The sequence below is a fragment of the Accipiter gentilis genome, chromosome 7 (assembly GCF_929443795.1).
Source record: "Accipiter gentilis chromosome 7, bAccGen1.1, whole genome shotgun sequence".
NCBI classification, from domain to species: Eukaryota; Metazoa; Chordata; class Aves; order Accipitriformes; family Accipitridae; genus Astur; species Astur gentilis.
This window is the reverse complement of record NC_064886.1, coordinates 2,100,222-2,116,168: the sequence shown is the minus strand read 5'-3', so window position 1 is coordinate 2,116,168 and position 15,947 is coordinate 2,100,222. Positions and strand designations below refer to the sequence as shown.

General features: G+C 53.7%; 1 protein-coding gene across 3 annotated transcripts in view; it reads right to left on the bottom strand.

Annotated features, from left to right (window-relative positions):
- KSR2 (kinase suppressor of ras 2) overlaps positions 1-15,947 on the bottom strand; it is an 87,712-nt gene that overhangs the window by 30,276 nt on the left and 41,489 nt on the right. For all 3 annotated transcript variants that reach the window (XM_049806807.1, XM_049806809.1, XM_049806810.1), the window contains exons 8-14: positions 13,510-13,577; positions 11,799-11,917; positions 9,017-9,185; positions 6,019-6,060; positions 5,633-5,699; positions 3,350-3,398; positions 2,263-2,630 (exon numbers count right to left, since the gene is read on the bottom strand). In XM_049806807.1, coding sequence (XP_049662764.1) covers positions 2,263-2,630; positions 3,350-3,398; positions 5,633-5,699; positions 6,019-6,060; positions 9,017-9,185; positions 11,799-11,917; positions 13,510-13,577 — 882 coding nt within the window. The remainder of the gene's footprint in view (positions 1-2,262; positions 2,631-3,349; positions 3,399-5,632; positions 5,700-6,018; positions 6,061-9,016; positions 9,186-11,798; positions 11,918-13,509; positions 13,578-15,947) is intronic.

Here is a 15,947-nt window from a genome sequence, read left to right as displayed (position 1 = left end):
CAGAAATCCCAGCAGGAGAAAACCAAGCAGGTTTCCAGTTGCAATTGAAAAACTATCGTGATGTTAATTCAGCCTTCGAAGAATACGGATAAAAGCGGGTTGCCGGTTGTAGGCAAAGAGGAGGCAATGCTCGGAGACGTTGCGAGCACAGGTTATATTTAGGGCAATCCAATAAAGCTGTACTTTGACCTTAAAAAAAAAAAAAAAAAAAAAGGAGCGAGTGCAGCTGGGAAGAAAAGCAAGCCGAGCAGTGCGCTTCACAGACCTCATATTAATGTATCAAGCTACTGCAGTGCACATATTTATTTTGTCAAACTGTCAAAAATGGCACCTTTATGGTATTATATAAAGAGGCATTAGAATAGAAAACACTTTGTAGCTAAAAAAAAAAAATAATATATTGCCCAGGTTTTGATATTGAATAGGATTGAAAAGCTGAGCAAATAGGGGCTGCAAAGGGACCATGGAGCAGAGCGGAGCGGGATGGAGAAGCTGCGTTTTCCTCTGGGTAGAGGCAGCAATACGGTGTAACACATGGATGGGGTCTCTGACGCATCGATCAATACATGTGTTTACATACTTTTCAAAATGCTTTTGGCCTGAAGCTAGCTAATAGATGGAGATCTGAAACGCTGTTGAATTTTCCCAGATGACTATTTTTTGGTCCAAAATAAAAAGCGTATTTTTTCCAGTCGCAGCTGGGGAGAGCCAGCTCCCATTTGGAGTCACCTTGTCTCTGGAGGATGCAACTCCCGAGCCAAATGCAGCCCATGAACCCACCGGGGCAGCGAGCAAGTGATGACATGAAGAGACACAAATTTGGGTTGAAATCCTTCACTGTTGAGCAAGGAGGGGAGCAGAGCAAAGCCCCCACCCCAGCACCTGCAGAGCCGCCCCAGCTGGGACCTGGGGACCAGGAGATGCCGCTTTCAAGGGGACATTAGGAAAGGATGATGCAATATTTCATCACTAATGGCTGTCAGAAGCGTTGCCATTTCAGCACAGGCTTTTTGAAACGCTGCCAAGAGGAGGCTGGAAATTCAACCTCACCTTGGGGAAACTTCTCCGAGAGAAGGTAACCTGTGGCGGGAGGCAAAGCGGCACTATCTCAAGCCCCGTGGCTGAGGACGTGGTCTAGAGGTGAGGAAAATAACTGAATACTCAAAAAGAAATGTATTTCACACAACAACAGCTACTCTGGGAGCAGCTGCAGCCTCCCTGCCTCGAGTGGGGATTTCGTGATTGCCCACCCATGCAAGAAACACACTGGGATGCTCAGTGCTGCATTTCCCACCAGGCACGTGGGTGACAGCAGGTACATGGGAACTCCTTGAGACCAAAGCAGTTCTGGATGTGTTTGAGATGGTTTGGGAGACCCCAAATCTCAGCTTGCTCCCCAACCAGCTGCAAGATGCCCTCCTCCAGCAGTCTCATCCCCGCACCCTGCTACGGTATCCCCGAGCATCACCAGCCGCTCAACCAGCAGCTCTTCGAGTCCCCAATCTCCCTCCCCTGGCCCCGTCCCACACTCATTCCTATTAGTCTCATACCCAGTTTGGGGTGTAATAAATAAAGACAACAGCTTTGGGAAAGGGAGGAAATGCTCCAGGAGACTGTGACTTGTCTTGCAAGGTCTCCCACCTCCTCAGGAGCAAGGAGACCCTGTGGATGGGCTCCAGACCTGTGGAATACCAGACCTCCTTGCAAGCGTCTTGTTTTCCCACCTCTGCTGCCCTCTTGGCCATTTCACAGACCATTGGACCTAACACTTGCACCCTGCTGAGCCTTCAGACACCCGAGCTGTTTTCACAGCACCGAGTTATTCATGAAACCTGGTGTTCTCCAGTGACCGGCTGCTTTAGGCAATTAGAGGCTTTTCCATGCTGTGGCAGCTGTCGAGCAGGGTCCAGTCCTCACCACCCACCCAGGGACCGGACCAGGGCACCATGGGAAAAAAAAAAAAGAAAAAAAACCCCAACAAACCAGGATAGAAACTGTTGAATCCCACCAGGTTACATCCCTCCTGGTTAAAACAAACTACTCCTGTCTCAAGCTCCACTTCTACAGGAGATGAATCTGCCTGGACCCACTTTGATGGGTTTGCCATCTGCTTCGCAGCATAAATCACAGCAGATGGAGAACATCCCTTTGCTAGGGCAGGGAGGCATGGCCAGCCTTACCTCCCGGTAACGTTTCACCACAGGAAGGTGTTTTGGAAAGAAAAAAAATTATTCCGGCTGAGCATGAGATGTCGGGGCATACCTGGTGATGATGGCAAGGTGGGGAGGGCTCATGCAGGCTCCCATGAAGAGCACCACGTTCTCGTGCCGGGTCTGCCGGTACGCCATCACCTCTCTCTTGAAGGCCTTCAGCTGGTCTTCGTTGTCCCGCTCGATGTCGATGAGGCGGATGGCCACCTCCCCGTGCCAGCGCCCGTGAAAGACCTGCCCGAAGCGGCCCTTGCCGATGAGCTCGCCGATCTCGAGCTGCTCGAAGGGGATGTCCCATTCCTGGAGGAAGATGCTGGTCTGGCTGGCCTTGCGGGGGAAGTTGCGTGCAGAGAGGAGCGAGAGGTTCATCTCTTCAAAGTCATCCTCGGATTCTTGTGCCTCCTCAGTGCCTTCCTCGTTCTGCGGCAGGGAGGTAAAGGGAGGCGAGCACAATAAAACAGGGGGGGGAAAAACCGTAGCCGAGGAAGGTAACGTGGACAAAACCCCACCGAACCCACCTACTGCTTGCTCAGACCCAGAGAAACCAGGCAGGTACCTTCCAAAGGCAACCGGGCGGCTGCGTTTTATGCAAAGCCAGCAGAAACCCAGATTTTACAGGTAGGCATTTTTTTACTCCAGGGTTAAACACAAGAGTGTGACACACTGCAACATTTAATTCATTTGTCTGAAAGAAGCGTTTCATCCTACCCTGGCCAAGCTGTGCTCTGCTAATACCGACTGCTCCCACCCTGGCACCCCCCGGTCTGCACGCCCAGCCCCCCGGGATGGGTCTGACTTTTCCCTTGACGCTCTGTATGTGCTTTCTACGGGATTTACAACACCCATTAAAAGCTGCATCCCTGTCCTCACCCTCCACCTTTTCCCCTCCACCACGTTTTTAATGCATCTCAGAAAAGCTCACTGAACTATAAACTTGAGTGCAGAGACGAAGCCCATGAGGGTCCCTCTTCATGGGGTGGGGACACGGATGCCTGGGCAGGATCAGGCCTGGCCATTAATTCAATTATCAGCAATTTCACTGCACAGATGCTAAGCTTAACTGGTTCCTGTGAAATGTGCCCCAAGATATATATAAAATAAAGGCCCGTTAAGCACAGGAGCGAGTCCAGCCATCTCACCTCCGAGGTGGGCTCCACTTCAATTTGAAGCAATGGGTTTCCTTCCAGGCTGTTAAAAGAATTACTGAATTACCACGGGGTAGAAACACAGTTAGGTGGGCAGCACACGCAGGCATCGAGTCCTGCTTCCCGCAGCATCGCTCTGCACCAAGACTAAAGGGATCAGGGAGGAGAAGTACCAGGCTCGCTGCTAATTTGGGAGAGCAACTCCTTCCCACCCGTACCCTGGCTGCCTCCATCTCCCAGGACAGCCCTGGGTGCTCACACGGGAGGGGGGGACGATAGTGGGAATGAGCAATATTAATTATTGCATTAATTAATATCAGATGCGTGAAGTTCCAGGACGGATTTGGTGACACGGGAGCACACGACCAGGTCTCCATCCCATCGCCCAAAGCGCGCGGTGCGGAGGATGCACCATCACCGCATGCCCCAAGAGGAGCCCCGAGGCCAGGGCACAGCAGACAGGCGTCACCCCCAGCTAACCCGGCGTAAGGGACAGATTTACCCCCTCACAGCTATTGACCATCTCAAGGCAGCGCTGGGGCATGCGCTTATGGCATTTTTAGGTGGTTTCTAAGATCAGAATTACCTTCCCAATGAATGCCGGCCAAAGCGACAAGTGCAGCTGATTAGCAGCCAGAAGAGAACAAAACAGGTTTTTCAATTATTTTTGAGAAGTGGAGGTTTCAAAGACCCTTCCCTGCAGTAAGAGCACTTGAATTTCTCTAGTTTCCCAGCTCTCTGGGCCAGGAGCTCCTCTTTTTCTTCTCCACTGACGCAGTGCCTCCCACCACCAAGTCCATGACCAGGGTCCTATTGCACCCAACAGTTAACAGGGAATTAGGGAAATTCTGTGGGGAAGACCAGTCAGAGCAGCTCAGGTGGTTTCGAGCATAATATAAATATATTCTAAATTATTATTATCAATAGCATAAATAACAGCATCCCCTCCCCGAGACAGCAACGATCACAGGAGAGGCATAACGCTCCCCAAACCACTCGGATGCCGTGGTCCTGTACTTCCTATCCCATTCAATTGCCACTAAAGACCTATAAATCCCAGGGGAAGCACAGGTGCATATACTGAAGGAGCCAACCCTGATATTTTAAGCAGCACAGAAAGCCCAGGTAGATGCTGACGGCTTCTGCTGCCCATCACGATGCACAGGCGGTTTGCAGGAGCAGCAGTCTCCTGCCTGATCTTTAACCCAGGCACGAATACTTGTCTCCCGAGTATCCGAAAGCAGTCTGCTGTTTAACCCAGCCAAGCCCAGGGTAACCTCAATGGCTCCCACAGGTTATTTTCAGTGGTGTGAGCAAGAGAAGAATCACAGATTTTGCATATTGAAAGCTATTTACCCACAAAAGTCTGATACCTTGCTTTAGGCAGGGAAGGAAGGGGGGGCGGGGGAGGGGGAAGGCTCTGACTTCACCACTTTGCCATTAATTTCCCAGCCACCAGTCACCAGTGGGGACAGCAGTTCTGTCCCCATCCCTCCCATCGCCTCCCCCAGAGGCGAGATCCGCTGGACCCCCCAGCAGTTGCCAATGCAGTTTGGAGAGCGTGGGCGAGCTGGAAACAAACCACATCACAGCCTGGAGCGAGACCCTATCTGTTAAACTCCTGGCTTGTAAAATCCTTCAAAAATGGCATTTATAAAAAGGATCGGCAAGCAATCCTAAACTGTAATGTCACTGCTGGGGCGGCGCAGGCACAAGGACCGCAGCGAATGCCGCATTCGGACTCGATGTGCCGGGGAGAGCTGGTCCTAATGTCAATTAGATACTGCATTTCAAAACTAATTTCAGGGCAAAGTTTGTTGGGCTTGAAAATATTACAGGTGGGGCTGCATGAACTGCCTTTATTAAAATTATCTCAAAGACCCCGGTTGTCTGCTTATAATTTAGTAAAAGATTCATCGCTTGGGCTTTGGCGTCTCGTGGGTTTTGCCTTGGACTAAAAGCCATTTTTTTTTCTGATGGTGAAGTGCTGGGCAGGTGCATTGCTGTAGGTTATAAATCAATCCCCTGCGCTGTCCTTTCAACCTTTCTCCTCCTCGAGACACAAGCCAGAGCCACGAGCTGCGTTCGTGCAGCAGGAGCACCAAGGCTTCACCCCCACCATGCACCCCAACCTGCCCTAAAGGCATCCCTAAGCCCCCAACTGGTCCTGCAAAGCCAGGGGAGCACCCATGGGTGCCTGGAGGAGGTGGGGTGCAGAGGATGCGCTGCCTGGGGAGGGGAAGGTGAAGCTGGCCAGGAGGAGGAGAAGGCACTCACATGGGGTTGGAGTTGACAGGGTGGAGGACCACCTGCGGGGCACGGGTCGGCGTCTCGGGCACCACATCTGGGGAGAAGAGAATGGAGTGAGAGCAGGCTGGGAGGCACCCAAAGGAACTAAACCCCACCAAAAACTTCCCTTCGTCCCCAGGTCCAATTTAGTTACACCTTTAGCTATAAGCTGGGTGTAACTTAGGGCCACCCAGCCCTGCAGCATCTTAGTAGTGCACGGTCCTGCAACAATGTACTGGTTTGGGGGAGAAAGCCCACCCCAGCACAACCCGCCTGCACAAATCCAGGGGTTAGGAGAGCCAGCCATGCAGCTACCCCCCTAAAGGGGTATCTCAGCACCCCACGTTACAGGGAAGACTTTCAAAGAGACTTACCTGGGAAAATGAACTGCTGCTTGTACTTGTAGTAATGGGAAGCTGGAAAAGAGAAAAGCGGGGTTAAACACTGACCTGCAGAGCCAGACATTGAAGAGACCCCAACCTGCACCCAGTTCTGCACCATGAAATGCCAGCCCCAGGTCTGGGTCCCCTTCTGCGTGACCCAACTTCTCCCACCTCCACCTCTCCAGAGGATGCTACCCACGATGGCATGTAGGGTGCCCAGGCCAAAAAAATTAAGACGTTAGCCCTCTAACAATCTGGCTGGATTATAACTTAATTTTTGCCACCATCAGCTACTGCTCTATACCGTTTAGAGAGCGTTGATGTCATCTGCAGTGTTGCCGGTGGGATTTGGACACGGTTGCCAGTAAAAGCCCGCAGGGTTTGAGTGCTCAGCTCCCGACTAGCCTTTGGGAACTGCTCAGCATCACGGGGACACTGAGCAATGGATTTGCAGCTGCTCCCCGTCTTTGGCCCAATCCAGCCAATCTAACTGGGCATTTTTGCCATGCTTTGGAGACGTGTCCTTCCTGGGCTCCCTGCTTGCCTCCTGGTGCACTGAAAGAAGCCGGTGGCTGCCAGCAGTCCCTGGAGCCACTGCCCAAAGCCAGCACTGCAGAAGGGGTCTAGGTGGTGGTACCCTCCATTGGCTCCCCATCGCCAGTGGGCAAAGTCCATGGGCTGATTTGACTCATGCGAGCAGGCAGGTGATGGGTATGAAGCAAGAAAGAGCTGCTGAGGCCACCAGAGGTTGGCACCTTCCCCTTAAGCTTCAAGACCTCAAAGACCGTCCCTCAGCTTCTCTCCAGCTCGAGACCCTGAACACCGACCTCAGCTCTGCAGCGGGACCTGAGCACCCCTGAGCTGAGATCAAAGGAGACTCAAAGGTAATTCTGGCAGAAAAAGGTCACCGTGTTGCAATTTCCAAGCTCAAATCCTAATCCCCAAGATGACCATCTTGATGAGATAAACCATGGAGAACTTCCCGTGTTGGAAGATGAAAGCACAGTAAGTCCTGCTCTGTGTCAGACTGGCTCCTGTTTGCCACAGGGCTCTGCTCATCATGGGCATGAAAGCAGGGGGCAACCACCTCACCGAGCTGCTGGGGTCTGATCCTGCCCTGCTCCATCCCTGCCAGCTGGGCGAGCGTGCCAGCGGCTCCCTGCGCTGGCTCAGCTATGGCAGCAGTGACAGCATGTCCAGGTCCCTATATGGAGATGATGATGCCCACTATGGGGGTTACTTCTGTGGTTTCTGCTTTAAACAACATGAAATAACATCTCAAAAGACCTGCAGGGAACTCTCTGCTCCAGAAATGATGCATGACAGGGTCACCGACTGCTGGACCCTCTGTCCCTTCCCCCCAGACCCAGACGGGGTCCAGGGCCTGCCCAACAAACAATTTAGGGATGTTAATTGCTGCAAGTCCAGCTATCACGCTGCCAAGACATCAGGATGCTTCAGCTCTGGCTGGACCACCACGAACTCGGTTATACTGGCACGGAAACCCATGCCGTGCTCTCAGGTTTGCAGCCACGCTATGGACTATCCTCCCAGCTCAAGGGCTGTGGCTGGCAAAATCCCAACCTGGGGAGCTGGAGAAGGATCCAAGGCCCTCCTTGACGGACAGGTTACACTGCTCCGTGGGGTGCTCAGTGCTTCCTCACAGCTCCTCCGCTGTCTCCCTCCAGCATCCCACCTGAGCCCTGGGCACTCCAGCGAGCAAGACTTGTGCACGGCTGCAGCCTCTCCAGGCACACAAGGACCCATGTTGTTTGGTTGGTGGTTGGTTTGGGGGTTTTTTTTCCAGCTTTTGGATATGGTTGTTATTGTGGCAATGGATCCTGCCAGTCAAATCCCCCCTCGCCTCCCTCCTCCTCCTCCCCCTCTACCTGAAGGCTTGTCAAGACGGAAGGGAGGAATCACCATAGCCCAGCAGGATGAGCAGAGCACGAAGGTGCCGTCTGGTTCCTCCAGAGAAGCAGCCTTGACCCTCTTTCCTACCAGATCAGTTAGTTAATCCTGGGGGTTTTGGGATGCAGGAGGAGCCCCAACCTCCCGGCTGCTGCCTTGTCAAAGAGGCTCAAGGCCACTGACCCAACAGGGGTCACGGGCCCCGGGGCAGCCATGAGTGCTTCAGCATCTCAGCGATGGGTCAGGGCCACGGCTCCCCCTCCTCTCCCCTCACCAGGCCCTTTTTGGGAGCGGCTGGAGAGGCAGGTGGGTGGCTGAAGACAGTTGAGCCCCCCTCTACGCTGCCAGGAGTGATGCCGAGCCATTCCCCTCCAGGAAAGGACCTTCCCTGGAGCAGCAGCACTGCTGGGACAGACTTCAGCACGTCCTCAGGCCAGGAGGAGCTTTTTTGGCCATTTAATGCAACTCCTATGTCCTGCAGCTACCGTGAACAAATTGCCTCTTCCGCCAACCCTGAAGACACTGAGCTCCAGGAGCAGATGGGTCCCAGGTACACAGACAAGACTCGGTGGGACAAGCTATGTCAGATAGTCCCAGCATCAGCTGCTCCCCACGATCACCCCACATGCACTGCCAAAAAGCTCGTTGGAGACCTGTCACCCCAAAGACACGGTGAAGTTAACTCAAGTTACCCTCATTACTTTGTTTCCCACTTGCTGTTGAGGCAATGCAGCGGGCACACGCCACGGAGGAGTCATGCCTGGAAAGGTTTCAGTAGCCTCAAGCACAGCAGGTTGCCCACAGAGGTTGTGCTGGCTCATTCCTTGGAGGTTTTTCAAGACCAAACTGGATCAATCCTTGAGCTCTGACCCTGCTTCAAGCACGAGGTTTGACTCCCAAGCTCCCTCCCAACCTGAATTATCCTAAACTCATCTTTGCTGCTCATTTCTGCTTCCAACATTTCCCCATCCCACTGGAAGTCTAGGCGGGCAAGCAGCTGGAGCAGATCCTCACCCTGAGGACACCCCAGGGCACGAGCCCTTCTCATCGAGGTGTGGAAGTGGGGAGCTCACGGTACCTGGCAAGTTGAACTGCTTCTGCTGGCGTGGGCACTGCGGGGAGGGGTGCAGCGGGGACGGGGGTGTCGCGCTGGGCGGCAGCGGTGGGGCCGGCGAGGAAGGTGTGGAGGAGGTGGTAGAGGAGGGGTTGCTGCTGGAGTCTGGCTGGTAGGGCACCGGGATGTGGTCCTGCGGGACACGGGGAAGGAGAGAAGAGAGGAGTCAGTGAGAGCGGTGCCGGCCGGTGCCAACCCAAGGTGCTGCAGTATAGAGGACCCCAGGTGACAAGCGAGAGCTACACAGGTCATCCCAGTCCCCCATTTCCAGAATTCCCAGAAAACAACCAGAGCCCCAGCCTGGCCTTTTCTAAAGCTGTCTGTATTCACAGTTTGCACCAAGGCCGTTTCACACCAGAAATGGGGCTCCTTTGCGAACCCCTCCATGCTACGCACCCAGGGCTGAGGGCTCCCCAAACCCTGCTGGCTTTGCAGAGTCACGGCCACCAAGACCACAGTTGGGGGTCGCATCCCTGGGGCTCGGTTCTTAGAGACATGAAGGAGCTGGCGACTTCTGCTGACCTCCTTTGAGCCAAAAACCCAGTGCCTCGCTCGGAGCAGGGGGCTGAGCTGAGGCAGATTTGAAAAAGATCAGCCAACACATCCCAAGACATTTCTTGCCCTTCGTTGACCCTTCCTAATCAAGGCAAGGACAGCAGCTTTGGGTGCACGTCTCCGGGGCACACTGCGATGGGTGAGAAAGGACCACCTGGGAGCAAACGGGGAGGAAAACCTGCCTGGATATCTTAGATCTGAAAAGGAAAATCGAGGCCAGAATTTCCCACCTTGCTCGTGACATTGCTGTCCAACTTGGAGACACTTAACAGGGTCTGACCTTCAGCAGCACTGCGTGCTCCCATCTCCAGACAGGTGCACCCATGGCAAGATCCTTCCAAGGTTAGAAAATCTGCACAAGCCTCCCCCAGCAGGTAATTTTGTCCAAATTGATTAATTTTTAAATGAGCTGGGCTTTCCAGGAAACCCACATACATTTTCTATAGACCATCCTGACATGCACGACAATATTAGCCAGGTAAATTATTTTTTAAATCAACAAAGGCCACTGACAATAAGATTTCAATAGTATTCACAGAGAACAGGGTATGTCTAAAGAAATGCTTTTAGAAACATTAAAGTAAGAAGGGGCCCCTGTTGCATAAAGCACATTTATAGAGGAAACTTTAACCAGAATGGGAGTGCTCAGGTCAAAGCCAAATGTATAAATAGAGATACACACACTGTGCATCATCATGCTCTGGTTAGAGAAAAGTTAAGAAAGGTGAAAGGACTGCGTGGCAGAAGGAGAAACAGGGCTGATGCCCTTCGCACCCAAAGCCTTTATCAGCGAGCCGAATCGCTTCCCCGCTGCCCTCTAATAAAACAAAACAAATCACTGGAAGGACGGGAGCTAAAAAGAAAAACATATCTCTCTTTCTTTTGAATACCTGCAGTAGCTCTCCAGCCTCAAAAAGCCGTTTGCACCACCCCATAACAACAACAACAGAGCAGATCATCTCACTAAGGATCTCCTAAGAGATTTAGGTTTAAAAACTGCATCCAAGAGAGCATCATCCGGTACCCAGCCTTTGCTGAGAGCCAGAAGATGCTGAGCTCTGGGAGGAGCTGGGGGGTCCTGCCAGGCTTTGGGAAGCCAGGGTTTTGAAGACCTGTTCCCCATCACACCGAGGATTTCCCTCGCTTCGAGCACTTCCAGCCTGCGAACACCTCACCCTGTGCTACTTCTGGCTGCCCATGAGAAATTTTCCACTGAAGGCAACAGGCTCTAAATTTCATCAAAAATAACCCCATGTTGGTTTTATTGCTATTAATGCAGGGCAGAAGCAAGCAAACCAAGTGCACTGTCGGGTCTGGCTCGACCAGCTTTGCCAGGGACACAATCAAGTTCTGGGCTTGTTTTATTTGTAACAATAAATTTGTTATTTACAGAAGTCTCAGGTAGTAGTAGAGACCACAAACCACCCCAAATTCCGCTTAGATCTGGAGACTGAAAGGCCACAATGGAGCAGGACCAGTGGGACCCAGGTTATTTTGAAAGTGCTGATCCCATTTTATTTTTAAAAGAAATAACCTCGGTGGGTGCAAACCACACTGGGAAACCCAAAGGGCGAGGAGCTCGCAGCTCTGCTCACAGCGAGGTTCATCCTGCCTCAACACCAAGCCCACCCTCACTCTGCTCCTTGAATTAGCACCAGTCCACGGGATTATTTTTTTAATTTAAGCCCCCAGGCAGGTTTCTAGGCAGCTCCTACCCACGCACTGACACACACATCAGTCCCGCAGTGGTGGATGAGCCTGGAGACCCACGGAGCCACCTGCAAGGCTTGGTCTTGGCAGATGGCTGAGGGGCTGGGAGATGCCCCATCCCGGGGACAACCCACCGGTCCCCTCCTGCTCTTAAATTCCTTCAGCCCCTTTTGCTCTTAAATTCCTTCCTTTAAGAAATTACTCTCTGAGCTGTGCTCCCACCCAGCAAACGGGACTGATGCTCCCAAAGGACGTGCCCTGGGAAAGCTGCTGCTTCTCATGCAAGGAGCATCCCTGCCGGGAAAGCCGAGGCAAATGGGGTGGCACTTGAAAACGTCACCTGCTTTGGGACCCTCGTCTACAAGAGCAGCCACACACAAAAAACCAGCAAAAGCCACTGATATTTTGGCGACACGGGGCCGGTCCCCTCTGGCAGGAGGTGGGGGCAAAGGGGGTGTTCAGGGCTAGTGGAGCAGCTCACCTTGTTGAGTTTGTTGGTTTTGGGGAGCGTCTGGCTGACGTGCAGGTCCGAATACCTGGGGGGTTTCCGCAAGGGGTTGTTGATATCACAGGGCACCGACTCTGTCCGGACTAACCTTGCTGGATTAAGAAGGGAGAGAGGGGAAAAGGGGATGGAGAGGAGGGGGGAGAGAGATGGAGACACATCAAAGCTTCGAAGGAGCATTTGGGGTCACCCTGCGCTTGCAAACCGCTCTTGAATCGCTCTCCAAAGCAATCCCCCGCGGCACCTCCAAGCCGCTCAGCTCCTGCCCCGGGTTGCAGCCAGCCTTGGGGCTCCCCCCTGCACCCAGGCTACAGCCAAACCCCTCCCCGGGACGTGGGGGGCTTAAAGCCCCCCGTGGTGGGCTGTGAACAACACCCTTCTCCTCCCACCGAGGGGCTGCAATTCGGGGAGGATCAGCAGCCATCACAGCCACCCCACAAGCTGGGGGGGCATCAGCCAGCATCAGGACCGGGCACCATCCTCTTCCTCGCTGCAGCTTTTCAGGGAGGGCTGGGGAGCAAGGAGCCGGCTCAGAGCATCCTGCTCTCAGCAGGGAGATTTTTTGGGGGAAAGCCAGCCTGCAGCCCCGGGGGCCTTAGGAATGGGCTGGCTGCAAGGCAATGTATTTAAGAGCTTTTTTTGCAGGGGTGGCTATTTCACGGACGCTGAGGCCGCCCCAAAGCCATGCTGCTCCTTGCTCCCATGCGAAAACACACAGTGAGCACCTCCGGCTCTTGCAACATCACAGACCGCAGCCGTAAACCCCAATTTCTGCCCATCCCAGGCGCCCACCTGTCCCCTGCAGCACGGGGCTCTGCTTTCCCTGCCTCCTGGTCAGGGTTTGCAGCAGCTCGGAGAATGACGGGGCGGTCTTCTGCCCCTTCCACCCAAATTTCCTGCAAGCAAGGGCATGGGGGCCGGAGCGGAGGCTGCAAAATTGCCCTCCTCTGAGCCACAGCATCCCCACTCGCCTCGCGAGGTGCCACCAGCACAATGCATTTCCCCGTGATTAAACAGATGAGACTGATTTTGGTGGTATTTAACACACAGTAACGGCCTTAAAAAGCTCAAAATTCAAGGCAATGGTAATTGGAAGCGTTTCCCTTAGGCGGTTGCAGTCCTCTGGCCGTCAGGGAGCACTCGGCCAAAATCTAGAAGAAAAGAGGTGAGAAGCGACGCCCGTCGTCCTGCTGCAAAGTTCTCCCCTCCTCTGTGGATTTTAGGACGGGCTCTCCCGGAGGAGAGCGGGATAAAGGCAGCTCCAAAAGCACCACGAGCATCCACAGGGGCACGGCCGCATCCCCATCGTGGGGACCCCCATGCACCGACAGCGCCGCGGGAGATTTCGGGTCCCACGCGTCCGCCCTAAGCTCTCGACGGTAGCAAAAGGCTAAAACCTGTTGCACTTACCCCGTGCGGTGGGGAATCTGAAAAGAAAAGGAGGCAGGGGAAGGGTGGGTGGAAGTGGTTTGCAATGCAAATCTGCCTCGCCCCGAACGGCTCGTCTCCCTACAAGCGGAAAAAACGGTGGGTAAAATTTTCACAGAGCGCCCAAGCGGTTCGGGAGCCTCCGTCCCGCCAGCCGTCCGTCAGCGAGGGTCGGGCTCCCGAATCGCCCGGGGGGCTTTTGAAAGTTTTACTTGGCGGCAACATCCACGGAGGCAGAAGGGGGAAGAAAGGCCCTTACCTCCGCGGTGGATGATCAGCAGGTGACACGGAGGAGCCTCTTTGGTGCATTTGTTGTGGCACTTGAGCCTAGCAGGGGACAGAATAAAAGGCGTGAGAAGCGAGGGCGGAGGGGATGCGGAGCATCACGGTACGGCCGGAGGGATGCGGCTCGGAGCAGGGAGCATCGTTGCAGCCCCAGGACCCTTTCTCCACCCAGGAAGGTGACTCGATGTAATATTTCGGTTGTGCGCAGCCCTTGGGTGCTCGCTGCCTGAGCGGTCCCCATGGGTAAACCCTCCCTGGTCTTCCACCCGGAATTCCCAAGCCGCCCCCCCCCCCCCCGCCCCAGGCTGTGGGCGCAGGGATAAGAAGCGGGATGGGATGCACGTCCCGGAGCATCAGGGGGGGCTGGCTGGGAGGACACAGGGGCTGCCAAACGAGAGCCACGGCGGGTGCATCTGTCCTGATGGAGGGGTGCAGGAACCCCCAAACCTGGTTTGGGGGGTTCCTGCCCGGCTCTCCCCTTTCTCTGGTGGCTGCGGGGGGAGCAGGCACCCACCAGCCAGCTTGAGGATACCCAAAATTGTCATTTCTGCCAGCCTCAGCTGAAATAAAATGGGAAGAGACCTGCACTCGGGCGAAAGCCGCTTACCCCCAACCACCATCCAAGCGCTAACGCTGTTTTATGCTTAATTAAATTCAGGGGCAGCAAGGGGAAGGAAGCGACTGCCCTGGCCCCCTTTGGCTCCCAATGAATCTCTGCGATTGTGCCCTCCCCTCCTAGCTTTATTACCAGGACATTTAACAAAAATAATGAGAGCATTTACGGCTACGTTGAATATTCTGCAGAGCTTTGCCTGGTTTCGCAGAGCTGAGGCAGAAGTCTATGGAGGGCTTCACCCCTAGGTCATGCATATAGGCATAAGCAGGCTCCCGCTGCCCCAAAACCTTCCCGTTCGTTCTTAATTAGGGATGGAAATGAGTCCCCGGCTCACGCTCTGCCACGGCAGCCCCAGCGGAGCAGGGAGAGCCACAGGGGGAAAAGGCAAAGAAGAGGAAAGGATTTAAAAAACAAGGGTAAATGATGAAAAAAAAAGACGGCAGCTACAAGTCAATGAGCTGGGTAATGAAAATTCAGGAGCCGTGAATGTTAGCTTTTATTACAAAGCCATTCCTAGAGGGAAAGGTAGAGATTAATTCGGTGTTTGAGGCTTGGGGGGTTTGGGGTCTGCTTGTTTGTTTTACCTGCTTGTTCCCCTCCTGTTTCTGGGGAAAGCAGTGCCGGGGCCAGGCAGCTACAGCAAAGCTGGTAAACCTAAATACTTTGCGTTCACCCTAACTTTTTACAACTGGGGAATTTATTTGCTCTTTTCTGAGAGACTACAGGCACCAGGACCGACACAGAGCCAGAGCCGCAGCATCGCAGGGGCACGTCCCAGCATCCCTCCTCCTGCGCAGGGACCAGCCCCGGGCAGGCACAGCAGTTGCTTGAGCATTGAATGCAAAAGGAATCACCACGTTAAAATATATATATATATGATAATATCACTTCCAGAAAACCACGACCAACTGCAGACTAACCAGGCATTTCTTGTCCAGGTTTTAATCCCAATTTGCTAACTCATCAGTGTTTAATCAATGGCAACAGCGATCATTATCACTTCATAGCTCCAGCTAAATCAGTTACCCACAGATGACTGGTGTATTCCCAACACCCATCCCTAGAAAAAGCAATCGTGCCTCCAGAAGCAGCTTTACTCAGTGCTGATGGCTGCACGATACTGTGTAAGAGCTGGGCTCTGCCAGATTTAAAGCAGTAGAAGTGGCCCCAGCCTCTGCCTCACTATCTTTTTCCAGTCCTGCCCAATTTTACGGCCAGCACGGCCCCTCTTCTTTGCACCGCAGCTTAATTGCAGTTTGGGGTGGGTTGGCTTCTTGGTGCCACAACATTGCTGGGAAACAGAGGCCCCCAAGACTTTTGCTGCTGCAAAAAAAATAGAGGATACAGCCCAAGGCCGTGGGCAAAACCCACCTGATGCCAGAGCTACCCTGCACGCAGGCGATGCTCTCATCCAAGCCGATCTCGGCCACCCCTCCAGCGCATCCATCCCCCCATCTCCTAAAGATAATTCCGCACATAACCCTATAAACGTGGGTATCTAAAGCCAGGCCAAGGGCAGCAGTGAGGGGGGAAGCTCTCGGGATCTGACTCAGAGCTCTGGTGTGAGCAGAGCCGAGGTCTGGTGGACAGCATGATCCCTAAGGACCCCGCTGCCGTCGCCAGCACGCAGACCCAACCTCAGCCCCGTTTTGGCGTGTTCTTCACCCCATTTCCCATGTCATTAAAGCTTCCTGCAAGGATGAGCTGGTGAGAGGCTGGTCGGTCTCTCCGTGCCCAACCCCCTGCTCAGCTCCACCAGCAAAACCCTAATTATCCCCCTCACAACATTAAGGAGC